The sequence below is a fragment of the Delphinus delphis genome, chromosome 5, assembly GCF_949987515.2.
Source record: "Delphinus delphis chromosome 5, mDelDel1.2, whole genome shotgun sequence".
In the NCBI taxonomy this organism is placed as follows: Eukaryota; Metazoa; Chordata; class Mammalia; order Artiodactyla; family Delphinidae; genus Delphinus; species Delphinus delphis.
This window is the reverse complement of record NC_082687.1, coordinates 101728721-101754527: the sequence shown is the minus strand read 5'-3', so window position 1 is coordinate 101754527 and position 25807 is coordinate 101728721. Positions and strand designations below refer to the sequence as shown.

The 25807-nt window shown below is 48.1% G+C and overlaps 1 protein-coding gene across 1 annotated transcript in view; it reads right to left on the bottom strand.

Moving 5' to 3' along the window:
* SLC2A9 (solute carrier family 2 member 9) overlaps positions 1-25807 on the bottom strand; it is a 183170-nt gene that overhangs the window by 9285 nt on the left and 148078 nt on the right. Inside the window, 1 exon segment of the mRNA XM_060012810.1 lies at positions 4192-4319. Coding sequence (XP_059868793.1) covers positions 4192-4319 — 128 coding nt within the window.

Below are 25807 nucleotides of genomic sequence, written 5' to 3'. Positions count from 1 at the left end.
GCACTGGTCAGCCCACTTAAGCCCCCCACCTTACTTCCTCCCGTGAAACTACACCCGCCCCATGAGAGTCGTGTCGGTTCTTCCCGAAATGTTAGGCGGTTTGCGCCCTCCTGTTCAGTGCCCGCCTGCAGGGCTCAGCACGATGCTGACGCCCACAGGCACTGAGCGCATGAAAGATGCTCTCTCCTCAGAGGATCCCCTGGCCCATCCAGAGAGGCCGGGGGCGGTTTTGCTTGCTGTTAGAGCCCACCATCTCAGATTGGCATCAGCTTTCCCCCTCACTTTGCACAGGCATTTGGGATATTTTTCAAGTTGAAAAGAATCGTTTTCTTGCTTCCAGATTTTGTTGAACTCGAAAGGAATTTTAGAACTCCAGTGGAATCAAGCAGGCATACATTTGCATGCCATTTTCTCCCAACCAGAAAATATTGATGCTAACGGCAGAAGCCCAGTTATCTGGAGGCTTTTACAACCAACGACCCAAGGGACACAGTGATGCTGTCCACAGCAAAGGCGAAGGCAGAGGAGAAGAACTCTGCTTCTCAGAGGAGAAGGCAGCCTGTGGCTGAGGGCAGAGAAACAGAGAGTGATAGTAATCTCCCCAGGGGTCAAGGCAGCCCAGCCCAGCCCATCAAGAACATTTTGCAGGAAGGGGGCAGGATGGGTGGGGGAGAAGGAGGAAGGAGGGGGAGAAGGCAAGGTTTGAGAGGCCACTTGTCCTGATGGCTCAGCCAGTAAGGGGTGGTGCAAGTTTCCAGCGTTTACCATGATTGCTTTTTCTGTCCTGTCTCCTCTTTCCAGGTGACCCTAAGATCGCACGGCAGGAAACAGCCTTCCCAGTACTAATAGTGATCATGACAGCAACCGATCCTGAGTGTCTGTGGGTAGACCCTGTACTGAAGTCTTGACTGTGTCTCTCATTCTTTGGGGAGCCCTGCTGCAAAAGTGGGGTAATTCTCTTGTTTTATAGAAATGAAAATTATGGCTAAGAGGGCAACCAAAGGTGGGCAAAGTTTGACCAGCCTTCCCTTCACCTAATTGCTGAGCTGCAAAGCCAGGGTTCAAGGTCAGGCTGTCTGACCCCAAAGTCTGTGCAGTTTCTTCTTGTGTCTCATTTTTACCTGGAGAGTGGCCAAGATGTCAGAGTAGAAAGACTCTGAGCTCACCTCCTCCGAGAAGCACACCAAAGTCACAATTATCTGCAGGGCAACCGTCCATGAAAAAGACTCCTGAGCCCAACTTTCCTCCTCAAGAAGTGGGCTCCCTAGCTCCCTAGTCCCTCATCAGGGAAGGACACAAACTTTCTGGCTCTTCCCCTTTGGGACACAAGGCAGAGTGCATTTCCCCTTAAGTACGGTGTGGTCGTGTGACTTTCAATCACGGAAAGTTGCACAGAACACACGTCACTGCCATGCTAAGGTCTTAACTGGCAGGTGTGAGACCTGCCACATTCCCTCCACCTGGCATGGGGGCAGTTATTTCAGAGAGAAGGGTCCTGCCAGCCAACATCCCTGAGTCGGGAAGCTGTGGGGCAGAATCTCTAGTCTCCCCTGCAGTGAACATTACCACTATCCCAGGTGGTTTAACACCACTGAGGCTTGAGGGCTGTTTCTTCCTGCAGCAAACCCCAGCCCATCCTGACTGATACATGGGGCTGATAAGACTTTCCATGCAGTGGCGTGACTGCACATGTGACCTGGTACATAGTAAATGCCCACTTGTGGTCACTGTCCTCTCCTCTACCCTTTCCTTGCCATGTAAGCCAGCTGCGTATGTTGAGCTAGCATGCACTGAGCACGAATCTGGGCCAGACTCACTGGACTAAGAAAATATCTCAAGGTAAATGCAGTACCGCGTTTCTACTTGGGAGGCGCTGTGGATGGGCTACGATTTGCCAAATGAACAACGTGAAATAAAAGTCACAGAAATCCCATTTCAGCTGGAGACCTCTCTGAGCGGTTTGTGTGGGGTGTGTGTGTGTGTGTGTGTGTGTGTGTGTGTGTGACTGTGTGCTTAAAGATAAATTAACTACTCAACCCCAGGTCAAATGGGCTTTTAAAAGAGTCATCTGCTTATAACCAAAGGTTTTTTCTCCCGTGTCGTACCGATGAGGGTGAGAGAAGGGGTTCCAACCTGGCTCTGTCATTTCTCTGAGCATCTCTCTGAGGCTCCTGGTCTGTAAAGGGAGAAATACAACCTCCCAACACTGACAGGGCTGAATAGCGCCTGGCACTCAGCAAGCGCTCAGTAAACACTAGCATTAGCGGCATGTCAGTGCTGTTAACTCCCAAACTGCAGCGGGAAAGTGAGATGCCCTTTTTTGGTCTGAGGGTCCAGAGGTCTTTCATGCCCCCCAAAATCGCTCAGAAGATGTGGCCTACTTCCAGGACACATAAAGCTTAGTTGTGGGTTGTGTGAAGGCTCTTGAATATCTCACTTAACTTGTAAGGGTGGTGGGGAGATGTGCGTTGGCAAGGAAGCGATTTAAAGTGAATTTTCCCCACAATAATGAATATTGTACTGACCCCCTGGCTCTGCTGGCTTTGAACCAAAGCGGAAAAAGCCATTTAAGGTGTGAAGTCAATTGAAAAGACAACTTGTGTTCTGGGCCCAGCCGAGCGAAGGCGCCCCGAGGATGGAGTAAATGAACGAGGAACCGTCTCTAATTCTCTGGTCCATGGCCTCCCTGTGGCACTTACGTTTCAGAGATGCAACGGCTGTAGCTGAGTCAGGATGCTTTAAAGGTTGCAAAGTGCGTCAGCCCCTAACTCTGAGTCTGAGACAGAGTGGCACATGGAGAATGTTGACGAGGAAGAGGGGGCAGGGCAGGGCCAACGGGTTGGACAGTGACTCAGGACCTGGGGCTGACCCCGTCTACTCCCTGAGCCTCAGCTTCTCTGCAGGATGGAGAGGATGAGAAACCGCAGCTCAGGGCTGCATGAGGGTGACGTGAATTCATAATTCACGTGCAGGGGGGCTGGTGCAGAGTAACTGCGCTACAGTCGGGGATGCAGGAGTACCCATCACGTGGGCTGCAGCTGGGCCACTGACCTTCACTCAGCCCAGCCTGCAGCAGAGGCTCTGGAATGTGCTGGGCTTGGCACTAGTTAATGAAAAGAGGAGGGTTGAATTAGGCCCTGAAAATGGATGGTGGGTTCCTTCTCAGAGGTTTCTGATGGATTCTCACCTTCACCAGTGGTGTCACCTGCTCTCTGGGCAGCAGGGAACCCTGGTGGGAATTAGGGCAGAGAAGCTTGACCCTCCCTCCTGGAATGTAGCTGGGCCCCTTGCTCTGTGCGGAACACTTGTAAAGTCCTCGTCTTTGTGTTCCTGGCCCTGGAGAACTCTCAGATGTTATTTCTTGCCTCTCCTGTCTTTTTTGTTCCTTCTGTTCCAGCCACACTGGCCCCTTTGCTGTTCCTTACACAGTCCAAGCATGGCCCTGCTTCAGGGCCTTTGTACTTGCTGTTTCTCTGCTTGGACATCTCCACTCCCAGGCTGCTCTCTCACTTCACTCAGGTCTCTGCTCTGAGGTCACCTCCTTTGAGAGGCCATCCCTGATTGCCCCACCTAAAATAGCATGTCCACCTCTGTTGTTGCTTCCCGTTTCAGCTCCAAGACCATGGAACACAGGCTTTAGTTCCCCTCTATCCTCATTGCCTGAAACAGTGCCGGGCACAAGGTAGGGACTCAGTAAATATGTGTGGAATGGATGAGTGAGTGAATGAATAGATTCTTTATGCAAAAAGAACTTGTATCTGTTTCCTGAGTTATCATTCTCCTGTCAAGGGTGGTAACCCTTGGGACAATGACCCCATTAGCTGTGGTGATGCTGGCGACAATGAGGATGCTACGTGCATGGCAGGGTGGCAGCGTGCCCTGGAGATAGGACACGGACCTTGTCTCACACCAGGACGAGTGCACTGTAAAAATGCAGGTTTGAGATTCTCCCCGAGGTTTCCCTGCAGACCCTCAGCGACGGGAAGCCCGCTTCTTTTGAGACGGCCCTTTTAGGAGCAGCTCCCGGACCACGCAGAAGGGAGAGAAAGGATTAAGGATTTAGGCCAAACTACATTTTTGCCATCCTTGGGCCAATAGAGTTTCCACTTGAGAGAGGCTCAGCGTCTGCGTTATGAGTCATCCATCACTCGGAGGGGATCTCACGAGCAAGAGCCCCCTTGTTGGTCATACCTGAATGAACGGGAAGAGGAGCCCGACGGCAAAGTTGGAGAGCCAATTGACGGTTCCCGCCACGGTGTAGGCAGCTGGCCGCTGCGACTGCTGGAAGAACTCGCCGGTCAGGATGAAGGGGATGCCGCCTGCAACCAGAGCCAGGGCGCGGATTAATCTCCCTGGGAAGGTCAGGCCGCCAGCACCCATCTCCATGTGGCAGGCGACCGCCACCCGGTAAGAGCCGGCTCTACCTGGGAGAGTGATGCCTTTGGGAGTGGGTGCTGGAGTTACAGCCTGTAACCCCTAAAGGTAACATAAACCATTCCTCTGAGCTGGCCCACCCAAATGAGAGATGATTCATCCTCTTGGCTTTCCAAATGGCCTCTGAATCAAGCTGTGCTCCTCCACAGACTGAGTACGATGTGTATCAACGTGACGTACCAGGCGACTGACACTGAATATATTGTGCTAGGAATGCTTATAATTTATCTTCGGAACAACTGAGTCAGCCAGGTATTGGCTACCATATTCCCTGGATGAGAAAACTGAAGCGCAGAGAGGTTACTTGACTTAGCCAAGGTCACTCAGCTCCTGAGTAGCAGAGCCGAGATTCAGGTTTGGGACTCGACCTCCAAATCTCAAGGTTTTTCTGCTAATCGTTGCTTGAGAGGAGTCCTTACCTCCTCTCGATTGGATGCCTGGTGGGCCCCAGTCCCTGAGTCGCCCCAGCAGTGGAGCAATAGCAGAAACATCATTGTCATGGGGCGGGACAATGCTTTATTTTGAGAGACTGTCCTGCGTGATTGCAGAATGTTTCTCACCTCTTGCCTCCAGAAGCCGGGAGTGCCCCTCGTCACCATGGCAACCCAAACTACTCGGTCACATTTCCCAGTGCCCTCTGGGCACCACACCTGGCTGAGATTCTCTGAGTCTGCACCCTCAGACTGTGACCCTGAGTGGGCCCTGTGACCACGTGCAGGACCTGGGGTTCAGGATGACACCCCCATTCCCCGCCGTCCTCAACAGGAGTCTCCACTCGAATCAGACCTACACCTTGGAGGTCCACAGAAAAGACAGGATGGGTAGTAGAAGAGGAAACCCTGAGGGCCTTTGCCCATCTCAGTTTGGGAACCACCAGGCTCATTCCATCAAGATTCGGTGATTATTGGCTGTGCTGGGGCTGGTCCCACAGTCTTGGAGGAGAGCGGCAATGCCCCTGCCCTGCTGAGACTCCCTCATCTGGTGAGAGAGACAAGGTGACTTGTTTCTTACAAAGGAAGTGAAGGAGCAATAGATAATCGCAGCATGTGATAAGCACTGGAGGAAATGCTCAGGGCAGTGGAGGGGGTGGGGATCTAGGTTAACAGTTGTGGGGAGGGCCCTCCGGGCAGGTGACGGTGGAGATGTGGCTTGAAGGAAGAGATGCAGCTTGTGAAGATTTGGGGAAGATCATGCCCGTGGAGGGATGGGAGGGCTGAGACCCTTAGGGGTGAAAAGGACTGGGTCAAGGTCCAGAACAGAGGCCAGTCTGTCTGGACACCTGAGGGAGGGTAGAGAGGCATGGAATGAGGTGGCAAAGGTGAGCAGGGCCAATTAAGCAGCCTCTGGAGATCAAGGAGAGGGGTTGCCATTGAAGAAAACCAATGAGGGGGTTGAAGTAGGGGTTGATGTGATCAGTTTGCATTTTGTAGAGATCACTGCTGCTTGACCGGAGGATGCAGGGCTGCGTGCAGGAGGAGGTGATGGTTGTCTAGAGGGTTCAGATGGTGGCGGTGGGGATGGAAGGAAGGGGCCGAATTTGGGAATTCTCCATCCCATGGACGCAAAGCTTTTAGAGAGAGCGCTGCATACAACTGCAACACTCATCGTCAAGTTCAACCCAAGGTCACAGAGAGGACCACCTCAAGTCTGTGTCTCTCCAGAGTTTTCACAACAATCACCCAGCATGCTGCCAGCAAGCCTTGGACTCCACACCTCAAAAATGACTCAGAATGGACCACCCCCGACCCCTCGCTAGACTGTGAGGCCTCCAGGGCAGGCAGCATCTCCATTTGCCTGACAGAGAGTAGACAGGCGATTGGTATTTACTTACTTGAATTAAATGCTCAACATTTAATTTTGAAAAGCTTTGATATGCAGTTTATTACAAAAGGGGGAGTCTCTTTACCTTAAAGGTATCTATCAAAATGTGCAGGAACAATGACTGCACGTTGAAATGTGCTAAAACCAACCTTAGGTCTGTAGAGCGTGTGATGTTGCGTTGCTGGAAAGCGCATGTGTCACACACCCAGTTGGTCCTGCAGATAACACTGCCGTGAGCCTTGCTACATATCCCAGGGGGCAGTTCACAGCTATTCTGAAGCCTGAAGAGGATTGAGGGCTGGTGTTTCACCTTCCCTGACTTTCCTAGGTGTGTTTTGGAAGCATCTGTGGATAACTCAGTTAACATTGGTGCACCAGCTTCCAATGGAGCAGAACATTGACGAACCTGCCTCCCTGTACTTTCTTTGTGGCTTCAGGGCTGAGGCCATGACTTGTTTATTGGTTATGGCCCTCCTCCCAGCACAGCTTCTAGGACACACATACCAGGTGCTCTGTAAAGGTTTTCAGGATCAGTGGAGGAATGATTAAGATATCCTGGGGTTCACAGGACATCTACATCAGGTCTCTGTTTCCTTCATCAGGCCTTCAGACCACCCCCAGAGAACAATTATAAGCAACCATGAGGATCCTACACAGCTCACTGTGCTGATGGGTTTTCATTTCCATTATTTCCTTTGAACTTCACAACCAAAGAAGGTGGTGAGGCATAGTGGGCTTGGGCTCTGTCGTCAGAACGGGGTGAAGTCCTGGCTCCACCAGATCCCTCTAGAATTCAGATCTCTCACATGTGAAGTATGATAGCAGGGACTTACTGCTGAGGGTACTTGTGAGGATTAAATGAACAATTGTGTGCAAGTACAACTGTGTGCAAGTCTTCCCCATGAGAGGTACTCAATAAGTGTTACCTACTTAATAATTGTTAGCTACTATGATAATAGTTTAAAACTCCTCTGAATTATTTCCCCCCTTTTTATGAGTTAGCTGAAGCTCAGAGAAGGGGAGTGACAAGCCCAAAGTCTCTTAACAAGGAGTGATGGTGACAATGATGATGGTGATGGTAATGATGATGATGATGGTGGTGGTGATGATGGCGGTGATGGTGATGATGGGGTGGTGATGATGATGATGATGCTAGTGATAATGATGGTGATGATGGTAATGATGATGATGATGATGGCAATGATGATGATGGTGATGGTCTTGATGATGATGCTAGTGAGGATGGTGATAATGATAATGATGCTGATAGAAATGAAGATGATGGTGGTAATGATGATAATAGAGATAATGGTGCTGCTGCAGTTGCTGAATGATGGTGGTGGTAACTATGTGACAGGCATTGGGAAAAGCATTTGACATACATTATTTCATTTAATTATCACTGCTATGTGGTAGGTACTACTATCATTTTTTTCCCATTTAACATATAAAGTAACCTAGGCCTAAGAAAGTTAATTAATTTCCTCAAATTACATCACTAGTGGGACTCAAACTCAAGGCTGGGTGACTTCCAAATTTGAGTCTTAATTACTCCATTGTGAAGGAAGCAAGTGTAAGACACTAACAATCTTTAAAATATGTGAAAGGAACTTAGCAGTCTTCATGGTTTTATTTGAATGCTCTCCCAAGTCCTGGAATTCACTTGATTCTCTTTTGCCTAAAGGCATGGGTGGCCTGATTTCCTGAGTCTCTCATGGTCTGATTCTTTGAATCCAAGGTAAAATGAGAAGGAATGGGGTTTGATAATGGAAACAGAACAGGTTTCTTGCAGGTCCTCTATCTTTGTTTTGCTTTTCAAAATGAAAATAATTTTATCATTTTTTTCTGATTATCATGAGTAATATTTGCTCCTTTTAAACAATTAAGGAAAGCATGCAATACAGAAAGGCACAAAAAGAAAACAAAAGTCATCCCTAAACCTTCCACCCAGGATTGACCCCCATTTGTATTTCGGTACTTGGCAAATTGAATGTTGCTATAAAAAAGCCTAGAGTGAGTCTGATATTTCTGCTTGAAGCCCCGAAGACATCTTTCCTTATCCTTGAAGTTTATTAACTTAACTATGGTGGGTCTTGTGTTGATCTTCCCATAACCATCTTTCTTAGAACATGGTGTGTCCCTTTGACTACAGATTCACTCTTTATTCATTTCTTAGGTTATACTTTTGAAAACTTCTGTTCTACATGTTGGATTCTTTATTCTGAGACAATTGTTATCCTCATGTTGGATCAACTTTGTCTCTCTTCTGCACCTACAGTCTCTCAAATGACTTTATTCTCTTGTTTTCTGCATACATTCCTCACGCCCTGGGCAATCTCTTCCCTCTTTCTCTTCTCCCTTCTTCCTTCTTCCATGTGCCATGTGGGTGCTTGCCCTGTGCTCCTGTTCTCCTTTCCTCCTTTTGTCTTCTGGGTTGTCTTGTCTTTCAAGCCACAGTTTGAGGTGTGAGTACGATCTTCCACTAACTTCTATAAAAGGTGGGAATGGGGTTGTAGGCGGAAGGCGGTGAGGGCTGCCGGAAGCCCCTTCTGGGAGGTCTGGGCTCTGCTTTTTCTTTCCTCTGAGATTTTGTGACGTGACCTGCAGAACCCATTCCACAGGGTCAGGGGGATTTTCTACTTCTGTGGGCTTCGACTGGTCTTCTCAAATTAGGACAAAGCCTTGGAAATTGAGAAGCCCAGGGCCTTTGAGGTTTGCTGTGGGGGAAGGCATCTTTTTATCTTTCCCCAGGATTGCTGACTCACTTCCTTACTCTATTTCCCTCACAGATTAGGGTGTTAGTGTGAGAGTTCTTAACCGTTTTTGAATCCCCTTCTCTGGTTAGTGATGTTTCTGAGGAGTGGAGACCGAATTCTAGCCCCACACTAGAATTATCCTTAATTGGTGCAAATTTTCAAAGTCTATGGTATAATTTTTTTGTTTGGTTGATGGCCAGTTTTTTTCGGTGTAAAGATTTGTTTGGTTGTTATTACTGTTTTTTTTCAAAAAAAAATTATTTTTTTTCTGCTCATTTTGTTAGATATTTGGGGGAGGGAGATCCTATAACCAGGCTATACTTGACCGTATTTACCTGAAATCTCTTTATGATTAGGTTTTTAAAACCAAGGTATTGGTGTTCCTTTTGGTAGGTGTGTAGATGCTGCTTATCTTAAAATTATATGCTTCAAAATTAAAGGGCAGTTGAAGACAATACTTTTGTGTAAAGGATTGTGACAAGGGGACACGACCAAACTATGAGCTATGAATTATTATTACAGATTAGGAAACTACGACTCTAGAAGATGAAGGGCCTTACCTAAGTTACTAGTCCCACTTGTAAGTGTTAGAGTTGGATCTTTTGACTGCAAACCCTGCTTTCTTTTGACTGCAACTTTCAGCTAAAAAGGATAGAAAGATGACAATGAATTTGTACTGTTGTTTCCCCGTATGCCTGGATACAGGATGGAAACAAGACATATTACAGCACTCAATACCTATTGCCTAATCATACAATACAACTTAAACACTGAAGATAAGCCCCAAGGATGACATCTCTTGGTCAACATATCTTGTTATCTTATTTGGCAATTATTTGTTATTTTATTTGGCTATCTTATTCTGGATTCCCCCAGAAGCAAACCCTGACAGTAGTTTATGTGTGAGTTGATCCTAGGAAATACTGGTAAAAGTGTGGGTAACTGAAGGAAGTGAATAAAAGATATGTCATCAACAAGTTACCACTCTGGGCAACCAGAGCTTACTCCGATTGGAGACCCTTGGGAAACTGTGGAAAACACATCTCAGAGCTGTCCCATCTGAGAGCCAAGGGAGCTAGGTATGGATCCACCAAACCTGTCAGTCATCGACTGAGGGCTGCTCTTCGGGCAGCGCTTTTGGCGGCCATAAGATTGGGCTAAGTGACGTCTGTAGGCCCTCAGGGTAAAGGTGCATGTGGTGGTAGCTGCAGGTCCTACTGGGATGCCCTGAAAGGGTTCGGGTTAGGGTTAGAGGGGATTTGAGGAGGGACACCAATCACCTTTGCTACTGACATCTATTCTCCAGGCGTTAGACTTCACGATGGCCACTGCAATATGTATGTCTGAGTAGTTAAGTGTTTATATCTTAGACATCTTAGTATTTGCTTCAGGAATGGGAGTAGAACACCACGATTAAGAGCATGGGTGGGATGTAACACTATGTTTAACAGCATGGGGTAGGGTATCACACTATGGTTAAGAGCATGCGTGGGGGGGTCACACTATGGTTAAGCTCATGGATGGTGGTACCACACTATGGTTAAGAGCGTGGGGTAGGGTATCACACTGTGGTTATAGCATGGGGTGGGATGTAACACTATGGTTAGAGCAAGGTTGGGGATATCACAATAAGGTTAAGAGCATGGGGTGGGGTATCACACTATGGTTAGAGCATGGGGTGGGATGTAACACTATGGTTAGAGCATGGGGTGGGGTATCACACTAAGGTTAAGAGCATGGGGTGGGGTATCACACTATGGTTAGAGCATGGGGTGGGATGTAACACTATGGTTAGAGCATGGGGTGGGGTATCACACTATGGTTAGAGCATGGGGTGGGATGTAACACTATGGTTAGAGCATGGAGCAGGGTGTGGCACAAAGCTCCTGTCTCTGGCTCACTGTTGTAACAACCAAGCTGTACTGAATAACTGCGCCCCCTGGTGTCCACAACGAGCAGCCATCTAACATCAGGTCTATTCTCACAACCGTTCTTTCTCCTCTGGAGACAAACCTGATTGAAATTCCCACATTTCTACCTACTGGCTATGTAACCATGGGAAAGGACATCTATGGCTCTCAGTTTTTGCATCTATGAAATGAAGATAACACTGCTTCCTACCTCTTAGCATTGTTTTGAGGATCAAATGCAGCCTGCTTAGCAATGCGTGTATGTCACGTTCCAGCAAACACAGCCCTTGTTATTTATGCCCGCGGCAAGCTTCCCTGCACATTTTCTTTAGCTCCCTTTCTCTTCCTCTGCTGTTTTCTAGCTCTTGCCATGTACCTGAGAAAAATCTCAATTTGTATAGAAAAGAAATAAAGGGCAACTGTCCAAACTTTCCTATAATTCATATTTATTAAAATTCTTCAATGGAACCACTATCATCAATTTCAAAAGCCCTTTAAAATGCCTAGAAATCCCTTTAAAAATCTCTATATGTGTGTCCATAAGTCACATAAGCCTTTACATACATTTTCCCTTTAAGTACCAGCTTTGAAAAAGTGGCTTACTAATTTTTTTAAAATCAAATATAATCAGTTTGAAAATTCTTTATGGTTAGTTTGCTGTGTTTCTTTCCCTAGACTTAATCTTGTTTGTCCCTTCACTCACCCATTTTCACCCAACATTTATGTACCAAGTCCTGTGCTGAGCATTTTCAGAATCTACTAGCCCACATTCTAATCCTCACTGGACAGGCGAGGAAATCAAGGCACCGAGTAACAGAGTGGCTTGCCCAAGGTGGAACAAGCTATAAATGATGGGCCTTGTCCCCAAACCAAGAGCTTCTGGTCGGGGGAAAAGACTCTCTCCCCTGCCCTTTCCCCAGGAGACATAAAGGCAGGATTTCCAAACAGGTTTGTTTTATGATGGCAGGCGGGAGCTTCTCAGCAATCAGTGAGCACAGCCTGCAGCCTTGGGGGGAGCTGGCACCAGAACCCAGCCGGTGCAGGAAGCTGAGCAGTGCCCAAAGGGGCTACCCGCTCTGGAAGCGCCTTACCTCAGAGGATGCCTGTTCAGCCCAACAGGAGAGGCAAGGCTATCCCCTTGTCTCTGGGGAGCTCGGATGCCCACCTCCTTGGAGCCCTTCCAGAGGTTCATCCCATCCTGACTCTCAGTGGGCACCTCTGGCTCCACAGACCACATGTGGGAGGCTGTGGTCCTTCTCTAAGCCTCAGTTTCCCCACCTATAACCTGAGCACTGGATGAGCTATTTGAAAACTTAGTAAAGCCTGTCTACTCAGCACATGTAAATTATGACCATGCTGAGGCGCCCAGGCTAGTGGCTAAGAGCGCTGGCTTTGGAGTCAGATAAACTCTCCACTTACAGTCTGTGTGACCACAGCAAGTCATATGGCTCTCAATTTTCTCATCTATAAAATGAGGATAGAGCTGCAGTTCCTACCTCTTAGCATGGTTTGGGGATTAAATGAGACAGTGCTTAGCAATGTGTCCAACATGTAGCAAAGGCTCAATCATAACAACTGCTACCATCTTCTCATCATTCATTCACTTAATACATGTTCTTTGTGTATCAACTATGAGCCAGATGCTGGGACATCCATGGTGAGCAAGAAGCAGTCTCAACTTCCGCTTTCAAGGAGCCTCCAGCATCTGGGGATCCACTAAGTCAAGAAGGCCATGGGCTTCCCTGGTGGCGCAGTGGTTGAGAGTCCACCTGCCGATGCAGGGGACGCGGGTTCGTGCCCCGGTCTGGGAGGATCCCACATGCCGCGGAGCGGCTGGGCCCGTGAGCCATGGCCGCTGAGCCTGCGCGTCCGGAGCCTGTGCTCCGCAATGGGAGAGGCCACAGCAGTGAGAGGCCCGCGTACTGCAAAAAAAAAAAAAAAAAAAAAAAAGAAGGCCAAACCCATCACAAGATTAACGTTCTCCTGGACCACACCTCTTCAGAGCAATTTTAACAATAAAAATAATTCATGCATTGAGTACTTCCTATGTGTCAGACTCTGGAAAAGCTTCCCCTTTGTGGAGTTTTAAATTATTTCAGAAAGGGGGTGATAAACTCCATAGGGATACAGCATCAGACATTGCCAGTCATAGATAAGGAGGAATTACAAGTCAGCAGGAGTCCTTGGCCTGAACTGAAAGAGCAAAGACAGTTTGCTCCTTTTGTATCCAGAGATGCTGCAAAATCAGACACCACGTGTCCAGCCCCATCCCCATCTTCCAGGTGTGGAGACTGAGGCCAGATTGATGAAGTGAGATTCTCCATGTCTCAGGGTTTCCAAGCTAGCCTGTCTGCTCTAGTCACCGTCCTTGGGAATCCGTAGCTCCTGCCTATGCTGACTATTCCCACTGCTGGGAATGTCCCCAGCTTTGGACATACTTCAGGGCACAAGGGATGTGGGCAATTTACTTATCATGGGCTTGGGCTTCCAGAAGGTGATAATATATTTGTGATGGCATCTTTCTCCCCTTCCTCCCAGCCTAATCACAGCCCAAGCAGCTAAGCGGCAGAGGTCCTGACCCCAGCCGGTGGTCTCACCCGCATGGAGCATGTCTCCTAAGGAAAGGGAAGGGAGGTTCCTCCAGGAGGGGAATTGAGACTTGGCGTGAATTTAATTAGACAGAAGGAGGAGGTGCCGTCACCACCACCTATTCCTTCCACGGATGGTGTCACTATCTTTTAATTTCTTTATTCTCTGTTGTTTGTTGCGTTCTTTGAGGGCAGGTATCTTGTTTCTTTTGCTCACCGTTGCCTTCCCCATAGCAGCTGTGTTCCTTAATAGTCATTTACGCTCAATAGATGTTTGTGGAGTGGACGAATGAACAGGACATGATGACAGACAGTTAAGCCTTTTAAGTGTGAGGTGGAAATTCACTCTGTGGCTGGTGGATGGAGGGCTAGCCGGGCCCGGGGGCCAGCATGGGGCAGAGCACGGGGGTGGGTCTAGAGGGTGCTGTTTGGTGGGAACCCAGCTTGGACGGGGGAGATAGGACAGCAGAGGCATCGTCTGGAGGGTCCGCTGGGTGGATCCTGGAGTCTAGGTGGCTACGCTAGCGGGGGTTGGAGTTTGCAGGTGGGAGATGCGGTGGCCAGCTGAAAGGCTTTAGCAGGAGAGAGCCACGATGAGATTTGTGATGGGAAAGCAGTCCTGGATGCAGAGTGGAGCCTGTGTCTGTGGAGGGAGAGTGTGGAGGCGGACAGGGGTGCTGGTTAGGACACGATCATTGGGAACTTGAGAAAAAGTTGGAAAAATGTTTGCGTAAAAGTATTTTGTGCCCTTCAGCATCATTAACAACCATCTTCTGTGATTCTAACCTGAATTTGCATACGATCCATCATGAGACTTAGACTCTTTTCGGAACTGCGCTCCACTGAAACACAAAGTGAGTCCCCTCTTGACCACCAGTTAGTATGTTTTGATGAAGACTGTAGTCTAGTGGTATTTCTTTAATCTGGACTTTTAGGTCAAATTCTTCGGTCTGAAGGTCTCTGTACTGGAGTTTCTGGGGGAGGGGATGTTTTCGAAGCAGCGCAGGAGCAAATGGGCCACATAAGGCCAAACGGACTCTGCTAATTCTAATGAAAAATGAGGAGCTGCCCCACTCTAATGAGTGCAGGTAGGAAAACACATTCAAGTCTATCAGGACGTGTTCTGTTTGGTAGGTTCAGCACCTCAGAGGATGTGACAAAGCTTGATCAGGAGTTTACATTTCAATAAAGCCAGAGGTCAGAGGTCTCAGGAGTCAGTTCTCATGGGCACAATTTAACATCCTTCCTTATTTGGATGAGCACTAGAGGGGCTGTCGAAACAGACAAGCGAGGGCGACGGGAGAAGGAAGGGTCTTTAGTACGGATGCTGAGTTATAAGGCAGCCTGGAACAGAGTCAAGGGCCCTGGGGACACAGCCTGGCACCTGCAAGTCCAGGCAGTCATACCCTCAGCCTGGGTCTCAGCAGAGTGGACCTGTATATTCGTTCAGTGAACACAAATGACTGAGTTCTTGCTCTGAGCTGAGGCTGTGCCGGGCACTGGGAATACAGCTCTGATGGAGTCGTGGTCCCTGGGCTAGATGGCATCTCAGACCCTGTGGGTTCATGGTGCTGTCTGGCTCAAGATCCCAGAATGCTGAAGCAGATGTGGTTGGTGACCCCCCCTTTGTTCCAGGTGCCCCCTCCCACCTCAGTGCAGCTGGCCCCTCACCCACCTCCCGGCCACATCCCAGGCACAAGACTTTGTCTGGCTTTCCATCACCAGAGGGCTGGGGAGCTGACACCAGTTTTTCCCCAGACTGCCTGCAGGGAGATGCTATAAATACTTCGCAGGGAATGACTCTGAGATGTGTATTTCCTACAGCTTTTCAGACTTTCCCAGCAGGATTCTGCTCTGGTTGCCCGTGGCAGTAATTTACTGCACAATGCACCTCCCTTCTGTTGCCTTCCTTTCCCCACCTCAGGTGCCCATTTCCAGGTGTTTCCTGGGATCATCTCCTAAATAAACGGGTTCCTTGAGTCCTTGTCTTAGTCTCTTTCTGGGGAAACCCATCCTGGTTTTTCAAAATCATGTGTTGTCCAAGACTGAAGCCGACACCAATTTGCCCTTTTCTAAACAAAAATTCATTTATAGTCTAGACTCCTGGGGCCTCTGGGGTGACCAGCTTGTCCCAGCTTTACATACAGAACATCCTGTATCTCAGAAACCCTGGAGTGGTTGGTCACCCCAGTGGTACCTCAACCTATTTCCTGATCGCTTAGCAGCGTTTATTGTGTTTATGAGATTCGGGGAAAGAGAAAATTCAAGTTGTAAATATTTTTGGACGGGCCGAATTGATCTACATAAGGAAGAACTGAGAAGAACGAGAAGAGACAATGGAAAGGGTTTCAAATGTGAGCCTAGAGCGGGCAGGAGCTGGGCTTCGTGGCAACTCAATACATGAGCGATGCTGAGACCAAGAAAGGTGGAGAATGAAGTTTTCAACAAATCCTGCCGCCTGCTGAGAATGGTGCCCTAGTGCCTGGCTGTGGTAGAACTTAAATTGTTGCTTGTTTTTGGCTCTCAGACTGATGTTTCTGTAAATGTGAGTCTGGCATATGGCGGGAGGGCCTTTTTGGTTCATCAGGAGTTTTCCTTTGCTTCTTCTTTGTTCATCCTCCCAGGAGTCCTTGAGGGTGGCCGTGTCATACCCAACTGACTGATGGGTGAAGAGACTGTATGACGTGTTTTCAGAGACACAGGGGCTGCTCTTGATAATGACGTCAGGATATCCGGGGCAAGCTGAGACTGGCCCAGGCAAACTACTGATGAGGGAATCGGGCCCAAGGTAAAAACTCTCAGCTGAGGTCCCACAGCTGGTAAGGCAGTGGCAGAAGTGAGATTCTAACCCAGGTCTACTGGACCTTCCATGGAATCCACTCAGTCAAGGTGAACAGCTTAAATAATAATACCTACCCTGTGTTGCCCACCCACGGTGTGGCGGCCTGTGCAGGGTCATAGTAATTAATTCTAATTGCCTAAGACTCTTACTAGGTCAGCAGTATTATCCCCAACTTACAGATGAGGAAACTGAGGCACGAAAAGGGGAGGTGACTTGCCCAAGGTCATTTACCTAATATGTGGCAGAGGTAGGATTTGACACGTGGTCTTCCTGACACACCAGCTATGAGGCTGAGTCGGGGAGCACAGAGAAGGGAGCCCACGTTCAGATGATTAAAACAGGAGACCCGAGGATGCTGCGATAGATCCCGTGAGGCCAAGTTGAAGTGCTCCGTGTGCGTGTGACCTAGGAAGGCCTTGGGGTTTTTCCTGATTTTCCTTGGGAGTTTCCCTCAGTGGAGAGGTGAGCTTATTCTTTTTTTCTAGGTGTCTTCCTCAAATCCTCGCAGCCCACAGCTCCTACGGCTGCAGCAGATGTTAAGGCTGAGAAAAAAGCTACCCCTGGAAGTCGGGGAGCGCTGCCTTTGCAGGTAGCCGCCCCAGCTGCGTTTTCATCCTGGGTTGGCTGTGACATGCCAGCCTCGGCACAGCTGAACCATTTCCACATCAAAAGCCTAAACCCAATAGGGGTCTGCTCAGCCCTGGCTCCTGGGGGAGCAGAAACCTTCCTGCTGGGCGGGACCACAGCTAATCGTTTGGCCTGAATCCACAGCCTGGGTTCTCCTGCCAGTGAAGCTGCTGCCTTGTTGGAAAGGGCAAAGCCAGTAAGACAGCAGCCAAGGAGGACAACCTGCAGTGCCTGAACGCACCTGGCCTGCATCTGGCGGTTCCTTGTGGGGATCCCCTTCCCCTTCCTTTTCCCAACTGTCTGCCTGAAAACTCTTTCTCACCTTTTAAAATTCACCGCTGGCACCTTCCTCTGTGTGCCCAGAGACCCCTGAACACTGGGGGACACCACCTGTCGCCCCCACGGACCCATGAGGGATGAAGGGACAGGCCTGGCCTAGACAGGGGTGGGGAGGGGGTGTTGGGGGAAGGTGGGGACAATGGATGAATCAGTGCCCTTCTCAGCCAGGGCTGGACTCCAGGTCAGACTCCAGCTCCTTTCTATGGAGTCCCATCAACACTGTTCCTTGTATACCTCAAGTGATGGGGAGCTCACTCCTTGTGAAAGTAAGAGTTCAGCTGTTCGATAGAGCCCAGATCTGAGTCTTGATCACCTCTCAGGCCCCAGCTTTGGCATTACATCTTCCTCAGGAGGTCCTCCCTGAGGCTGGCATGTGCAAAGACCATGTCTCTGTGTCACTCCCTGGTGCATCTCGGTACCTGGATCAGCACCTTGGGAGCTTCCCTCTCGAGCACGGAATTACACGCAGGGTCTGTGCACCGGCTGTTCCCTCTACCTGGACGGCTTGTTTCCAGATACCCGTACGGCGGCCTCCCTCCCGTCTCTCAGGTCTTTGCTCTGTTATCACCTCCCCAGAGAGGACTTCTGTGCCCCGTCTCCATCTCAGTACCCCCTCCACCATTCTCCTTCCTCTCATCACTATCTTATATTTTTATATGATATTTATGTTTTTTAAATTTAATTTATTTATATTTTTATGTTTTCACTATAACCCTCCTCCAACAGAACGTCAACTCCTTGAGGGCAGATATATTGTCTGTTTTGCTCCATGCTCTGCCCTAATTTCTAGAACAGTGTTAGGCTCAGGGTATGAGAGCTCAGTAAACATTGGTAAATGGATGAATGAATGAATGAATGAATGAAACTGGCTGTTTCTCTACTAGGTGAGTCTTACTCATCTTTGCATCCCCTGGGCCTAGGGTGGAGCCAGACACACAGTAGGTAATTAATAATGATTTGCTGAATGAAGGATTGAAATATAGCCACATCTCTTGCATTCTGAGGCTGGATCAAATTCCTCCTCTGCTTCCAACTTCCAATAGCTTCCCACTGCATTAAAAATAAAATCCTAACTCCTTACCAAAGAGTTATGAGCTGCTCCGTCACCTGGTCCTTGCTATTCCTCCAACTTCACCTCTAACTTCACCTCTTTCCCTTCCTAACAACACTCTAGCCTTCCCTGAACCTTTCAAGCAAGTTTCTGCCACAGGACCTTTGCACGTCCTTTCCCTAGATCCTCACAGGGCTGATTCCTTCTTAGCATCCAAGTCTTGCCTTCAATGCTCACAGAGGTCCTTCCTGTCTGCCCTCACTAAAGCAGCCCTTCTCTTACTCTATTTATTCCTTCTTAGTTCATGTCACTCATTATAAAGTATTCATTAGTTTACTGGTCAGTGTTCTATAAATATGTATTTGTTGGGGGGGGCAGCTTGGGGTCTGAACACTCTCCCTCCCCTCCCTCCTCTCCAAGACGGAAGGTCCAAGAGCAAGGACCACGTCCCTGTGTCATTCACTGGTGTGTCTTGGGTGCTGGGTCACCATAAGGAGTGCTTGATAAATACTTTTAAATTAACAAATGCACTTTCCTACCAACCTTACTCATTCCACTCCCCCTATTGTTCGTGACAGCCGAGCCCACGGAATTTGCGCTTCACAGGTTATGTTTTCAGTTTTTTAGGTTATACTTATTTACAACCTAATTTATAATTATTTATAATTAATTTATAATTATGTATAATTATTTTAGGCTAGAATTATTTGATTGTCTATCTTAATTAGATGATGAACTCCACAGAGATGGAAAATGTCTCCATTTCTGCATCCTCAGTATGGAACACAGTACCTGGCACATCGTATGTGTTCAAAATATTTTGTTGAATGAATTAATTGGGAACATAACTGAGAACAGATAAAAGAACAAAAAATGTACTGTAAGCCACCAACATAGGTTTCAGAAAATCCATGCGCTAAAGCGCATGCATGAGTTTCCTTATAAAGAAAGCCCCTGCAGGCCCCTTTTTTTTTTTTCTTTTTTTTGCGGTACGCGGGCCTCTCACTGTTGTGACCTCTCCCGCTGCGGAGCACAGGCTCTGGACGCACAGGCTCAGCGGCCATGGCTCACGGGCCCAGCCGATGCGCGGCATGTGGGATCTTCCCGGACCAGGGCATGAACCCGTGTCCCCTGCATCGGCAGGCGGACTCTCAACCACTACGCCACCAGGGAAGCTCTGCAGGCCCTTTTAAGAACTAATTCTCATGAGCTTGATTTTCTATTTTCACCCATATTTTACTTAAAGAAAGCAGCTGGATGCACACAGGGACACACCTCAGGGGTGAGGCAGTACACGGACATGCATCAGCTCTTCCCCTGACTGGGTCTGAGAAGTGGGACTACATGTGGGTGAGATTTACCGTTAGAGATACCACTGCCTTAGAAAAATAACCCCCTGACCTGTGCGGTTTGATGTCCTCTCAGAAGCACTTCTCTTCCCGAAGGCTTGTTTGATTTAGTGAAGACTCTCAGGTCTCCAAAGCTTGGCCTCCAGAATTGCAGAGCGCCGCAGGGGACCGGCTTCTGCTCACAAGAGGCCACCCATCAGGGGCAGTTTTCTTAAGCACAGGAAGCTGTGGCTTCGGAAACCTTGTAACAGCACCCATTTCTTGAGGGCTTTCTGTGAGTTGGAATTTTATTAGGCACTTAGCAGAGATTTCTTTTACACTCAGACCATAGCTTTCTTGTATGCATTATCCTCATATTACATATACATATCCTCATATTACAGACAGGACCGAATCAGAGAGCTGAGCTAACCTGACCAAGGTCACACAGCTGGTAAGTGGGGTCCCGGCCTTCAGGCCCAAGGCTGGAAGAGGATGAAGCCCATAGTTTTCCGACTACATGAAGCTGCCCGTGGGAAACATAATGTAGAGGAAATGCCATTTCATATTCCTGTTGTTTTCTTCCCCTCATGCAAACTTGGAGCATAAAGGATGCTGTGATAGGGGGAATGATATCCCCCCAAAGAAGCCCACATCCTAATCCCCAGAACCTGTGAAAATGGTACCTTAAATGGCCAAGGGACTTTGCAGATGGAATTAAGAACCTTGAGATGGGGAAATTATCCTGCCTGGTCAAGGTGAGCTCAATGTCCTTAAAATAAGAGTCCTTAAAAGAGGGAGGCAAGAGGGTCAAAGTCAGAAAAAGAGATGTTATGAGAAGAAGTAGAGGTTTGAAGGTGGAGAAAGAGACTGTGAGGAAAGGGATGCAGGCGGCCTTGAGAGGCTGGAAAAGGCAAGAAATAAATTCTCCCCCAGAGCTTCCAGAAGGAAAGGTGCTCTGCAGACTCATTTTAGACTTTGGGGCTCAGACTTGTAAGTTAATAAACTAGTGTTGTTTTCATTCACTGAGATTGTGATAATTTATTACAACAGCAATAGGAAACTAATGCAGACTCTAAAAGATACTCTATTCATGCAGACACTGGTGCCTTAGAAAGATCCTGACTTAAAGCCAAGAGACGGTTTGAAGACCCGCTGCTCCTGCCTCTTCTGAGTATGTGGGCATCAGCGTTTGAGTCGTCCCTTGCTGTTTCAGGGTTCCTTCCCCTAATACTGAGTCAAACACCTCCAGGTGTAATATCTTAACATAAGAAAACAATTGCCAGGAGATTTTAAGCTTTTTCCTATTTCAGTGCAAACACTTTGAGATGCAACCATGGCATGTGGAACCCTAAGGATCTTCTTGATTGAAATCAGTTTAGTGAGGAGGCAACTAGTGCTTATTGAGCATTGACTGTGTGCCAGGCCCGGTTCAGACATGGTAGGTGGTACGTCGCATTGAAATCTCCTAGCTCACCGTCTCGTGTGCATTTCAGAGGCAGGGAGCATAGTGTGGTGAAGAGTGTGGATTAGGAAGCTGAACTGCCCTGATTTGAAACCTGGCTTGCCTGTTACTGGCTGTGTAGCCCTGGGTGAGCCCCTTCTCTCTCTCTGTGCCTCAGTTTCTTCATCTGTAAGATGGATAATAATCCCATAGGCTTTTGGTGAGAATCGGAGGTGGGTAAATGAGGAAGGGAACGGGTGGGGTGCGAGCGGGAGGTTGAGACTGAGAGAGAGAAAGAGAGAGGGAGAGAGAGAGAAGAAGAGAGACTTGCCCCAAATCACACAGCAAGTAAGAGATGGAGCTAAGTGGATTTGAATCTTGAGCCAGCGCTTATTCCAAAACACCCAGTTATGGCGGTGGTTCTCAACCAGGGGTGATTCTGCCCAGGGTACATTTTTGCGCCACTTTCAATTATCACAATGGAAAAGAGATGCTACTGGCCGTTGTAAATAGACGTCAGGGACCCTGCTCAACATCGTACAGTGCACAGGATCACCCCCAGAACACAGGATCATCTGGCCCCAAATACCAGTAGTGCTGAGATTGAGAAACCTGCCTAGAATTTTCTCCAGCAAGTCGCATAATGGCCTTAAGTTACCATGTGTTTATCACCTGGGGCGGGGTGGGGGGGGGCTTGTGAAGGAACCAAATTTCTATCAAACCATTTATCATCTTTCTAGAACTCAATTTATAATTTGTGTTGTTACAGAATGTATTGAAATCTGCCTTCATAAAGGGAGGGAGGCAAGGAAGGAAATTACAGCTCACCAAGCACCTTCTGTGTGCCCGGCACCATGCGCATTACTAAGCTATCCTTGCAGAGCAAGGTGAAGGTTACTTGTTTTATTTTGCAAATGAGCAAACGCAGCTTAGGGAAGCTAAGTGACTTTCCAAGGATGTCACAGTAGTCAAAGGGGTGATCTGACCTCAAGCCCGTGCGTGCCTCTCCCTTTGTGCCATGTGCCTAGGGTGAGTTTCCTACGCTTTTCTGGACAGAAGAGAGAAGAATATGTGGGAGCTGTTTCCATGCTTGATGGTTTTTGAAGATCTGCCACCCCTGGATTGATGAGACAGCCCAAGGTCCCTGCAGTAGTGCTGGTTTGCAGAGATCTGATTCCAGGGCCCATGATTTGCCATCTTAGCAAACAGAGCATTTCAAAGCTTATGGCTCCCGGATGAAAGGATGCAATGCAGACAAATGAGGCATGGCCATTGCCTCACCTGGGGCCCCTCTGCCTCCAGCTAGGGATTCAGGAGGGGGTGAGGGGGAATTGTGGTACAAAGGAACACAGCTAGACCTTGTTCTGACACTAACTGTGGTATATGGGGCCAATTACTGCCTCTCTGAGCCCCAGTTTTTTTATCTGGAAGATGGGGACATTGACCCAATAGGGTGATGAGTATGAAAGTGGCTGGTAACCTCTAAAACCTTAATTATTATTATTGGTGCTGTGTTACTACAACAACCACTACTGTTGCTACTCTTATTAGTGAAAGACTCACCTCAGAGTGGCTCTCTGAGGATGCCTGGGACACCTCCTTCAATCTGTTATCCACACGGCAGCCGAAGTGAGCATTGGAAGTAGAAATCGAATCGTCAGCCCTCTGAGTAGACCCTACGATAGTTCCCCACTGACTGCGCTGGGAATCCAACAGCTAAACTAACCCCCACTGTGGGCCAGGCTCCTTCCTACTCCTGACTTCATGTCTCTCACCTCTACCCTGTTTGTTCACGCCAGGCACACACGCCTCCTTGCTCTTTCTAGAACTGCACTGTCTGACATGGTAGCCCCTAGCCTCATGCAGTTATAGAGCCCTTGAAACGTAGCCAGTCTGAACTGAGATGTGCTGTAAGTGTACAATACACACTGACAACTTCCAAGACTTACTGTGAAAAGAAAGAAATTGAAAATACCCCATCAACGCGTTTTATATAGTGATTACATGCTGGAATGATAATGCTTTGAGTATATGGAGCCGAACACGATATATTACTAAGAGTAACTTTACTTGTTTCCTTTTTACTCTTTCAGCGTGGCTACTAGAAAATTTCAAATTACATAGGTGGCTTGAATTGTATGTCTTTGGGCGGCACTGTTCTAGAACATGCCAGGCAGGCTCTTGCCTCAGTTATTGCCTCTGCCTGGGGGAGTTTCCCTTTAGGTGTCTGCAAGGCTCAATTACTAACTTTGAGGAGATCTCTGTTCATACTTGACCTGCTCAGAGAGGCCTTTCCTGATGACCTTAGTTAAACTGCACCCCCTTACTGTCTGTCACCCTTTATTCCCTTATATTGCTCCCCCCTCCCCATGGGACTTAGGAAAAACAGCAGACAGTGTGTGAATGTGTTGGGCTGCCTTTCCATTTTAGCTGTTATTTTCGATACTTCAGAGAAGTGATCACTATCATGTAATTGTATTTCTTTTGGAAACATACAAATTAAAACAAGGTTAATGCCAATCCTCTTGACCCCCACGAGAGTTTGGTCATTAAAACTGTGAAAGAGGGGCTTCCCTGGTGGCACAGTGGTTGAGAGTCCGCCTGCCAATGCAGGGGACACGGGTTCGTGCCCCGGTCCAGGAAGATCCCACATGCCGCAGAGCGGCTGGGCCCGTGAGCCATAGCCGCTAAGCCTGTGCGTCTGGGGCCTGTGCTCCGCAACGGGAGAGGCCATAACAGTGAGAGGCCCACGTACCGCAAAAAAAAAACAAAAACAAAACAAACAAACAAAAAAAACTGTGAAAGAGGAAATAAAGGTGGATGTGGTATTTCTTTCATGACCTGTTTCCACTGCCCGTCCCAGCCTGCAGTCTCTGCACCCACCTGGGTTTCTGATGTGAGCAGAGGCAAAGGAAGGAGAAGCCCTCTTTCTTTCTCAATTAACTCTTGAATTCTTATTAAAGGAGATAATGTGGGCAATGTAGTTAGCACTGTGCCTGGCCTATAATAGGTGCTCAGTAAATGGTATTGGTGATGATGACGATGATGTTGTTGATGATGGTGGTGGTAATGGTGATGATGATGGCAGTGGTGGTCATGGTGGTGATGGTGATGGTGGTGGTGGTGGTCATGGTGATGATGATGGTGTTGGGAAAGGTGGTCCCTTGCATGGAACCTTTCAACCTCCACTAGGCTACACAAGAGTGAGCCTTGGGCTTGGAACGCTTCCTTACCAAGAGACAAAGAGTCCACACAGCGTGTGCATGATTGTAAAAACCTCCCAACTAGTTTCCCAGCTCCTACCTTGACCTCATACAGGCTGTTTTAACACAGCAGTCAAATGACCCTTTTAAAATGGAGCTCAGACACTGTTTCTCTTCGACCCCCAATCCCCAGAGGGTTGTCATCTCCCCCAAAGAAAAAGCCCGAGGCCCTTAGAATGGCCTATGGAGCTGTCCACGATCTGCTGTTTCCTCGCCCTCCATCCTCAACCCTCAATCCCAGCTCCTGCCGTTCTTCATTCACTTATTCCCCTGGCCTCATTGGCCTACTTGCTGTTCCTCAAACAGATCAAACATACTCCTACCCCAGGGCCTTTGCACTGGCTATTCCATCTGCTCAGTGTGCTCTTCCTCCAGCTCTCTGGATGTCTCGTTTCCTCATGGCTTCACATTTTTGCTCAGCTATCACCTTACCACCAGGGCCTTCCCTGACAACACTGTATCAAGCTGCAGTACCTTCCCATAGATGTTTCCTGGCCACCTCTCCTGCTCGAATTTTCTCCATAGTGCTTATTCCAGTCCAATATACTTTATAAGTGAATTTTCACGTTGTTTTATATTGTTTACCAATACAGCATAAAACGTCTCACTATAATAAACATTCCATGGTGACAGGTGTTTTGTCTCTTCACTATTGTATCCCCAGCACCTACAGAAGTGTCTGGAACATGGCTGCCATCAGTAATTATCCACTCAATAAATGGATGGATTTAATCCTTACAGCGGCCCAGTGAGGTGGATACTACTGTTATCTCTAGTTTTCAGATGAGGCCCAGAGAGGTTCAGCAACTTGCCCCAAGCCACACCATTAGTAAGAGGAAGAATTAGTACCTGAACCATGGATGTTTCTTGTTCTAGGACCTTCATTTTAAATTACTGTTATGGGCTGAATTGTGTCCCCTCCAAAATTCATGTATCGAAATCCTAACCTCCAATACCTCAGAATGTGACTGCATTTGGAAATGGGGCCTTTAAGATTAAATGAGGTCATGTGGGTGAGTCCTAACCCAATCTTATAAGAAGAGATTAAGGCACAGACACACACAGAAGAAAGGCCACGTGAGGTCACAGTGAGAAGAGGGCCCTCCACAAGCCAATGAGAGAGGCCGCAGAAGAAACCAACTCTGTTGACACCTTGATCTTGGACTTCCTACTTCTAGAATTGTGAGACAACACATTTCTGTTGTTTATGCTGCCTGGTTTGTAGGACTTTGTCATGGCGGCCCAAGCAAAACTAATACACTCATTATAGAAGTTGAGTATACCAGGCAGAGTCTGATCTGGTCCTGCCTACCTCTTAGCCCCTCTGCCAATACTCACTGCTCCCCCATGATGCCACCAGCCACCTGGACTACTTGCTATTTTCCAAATATATCCCACTTTCTT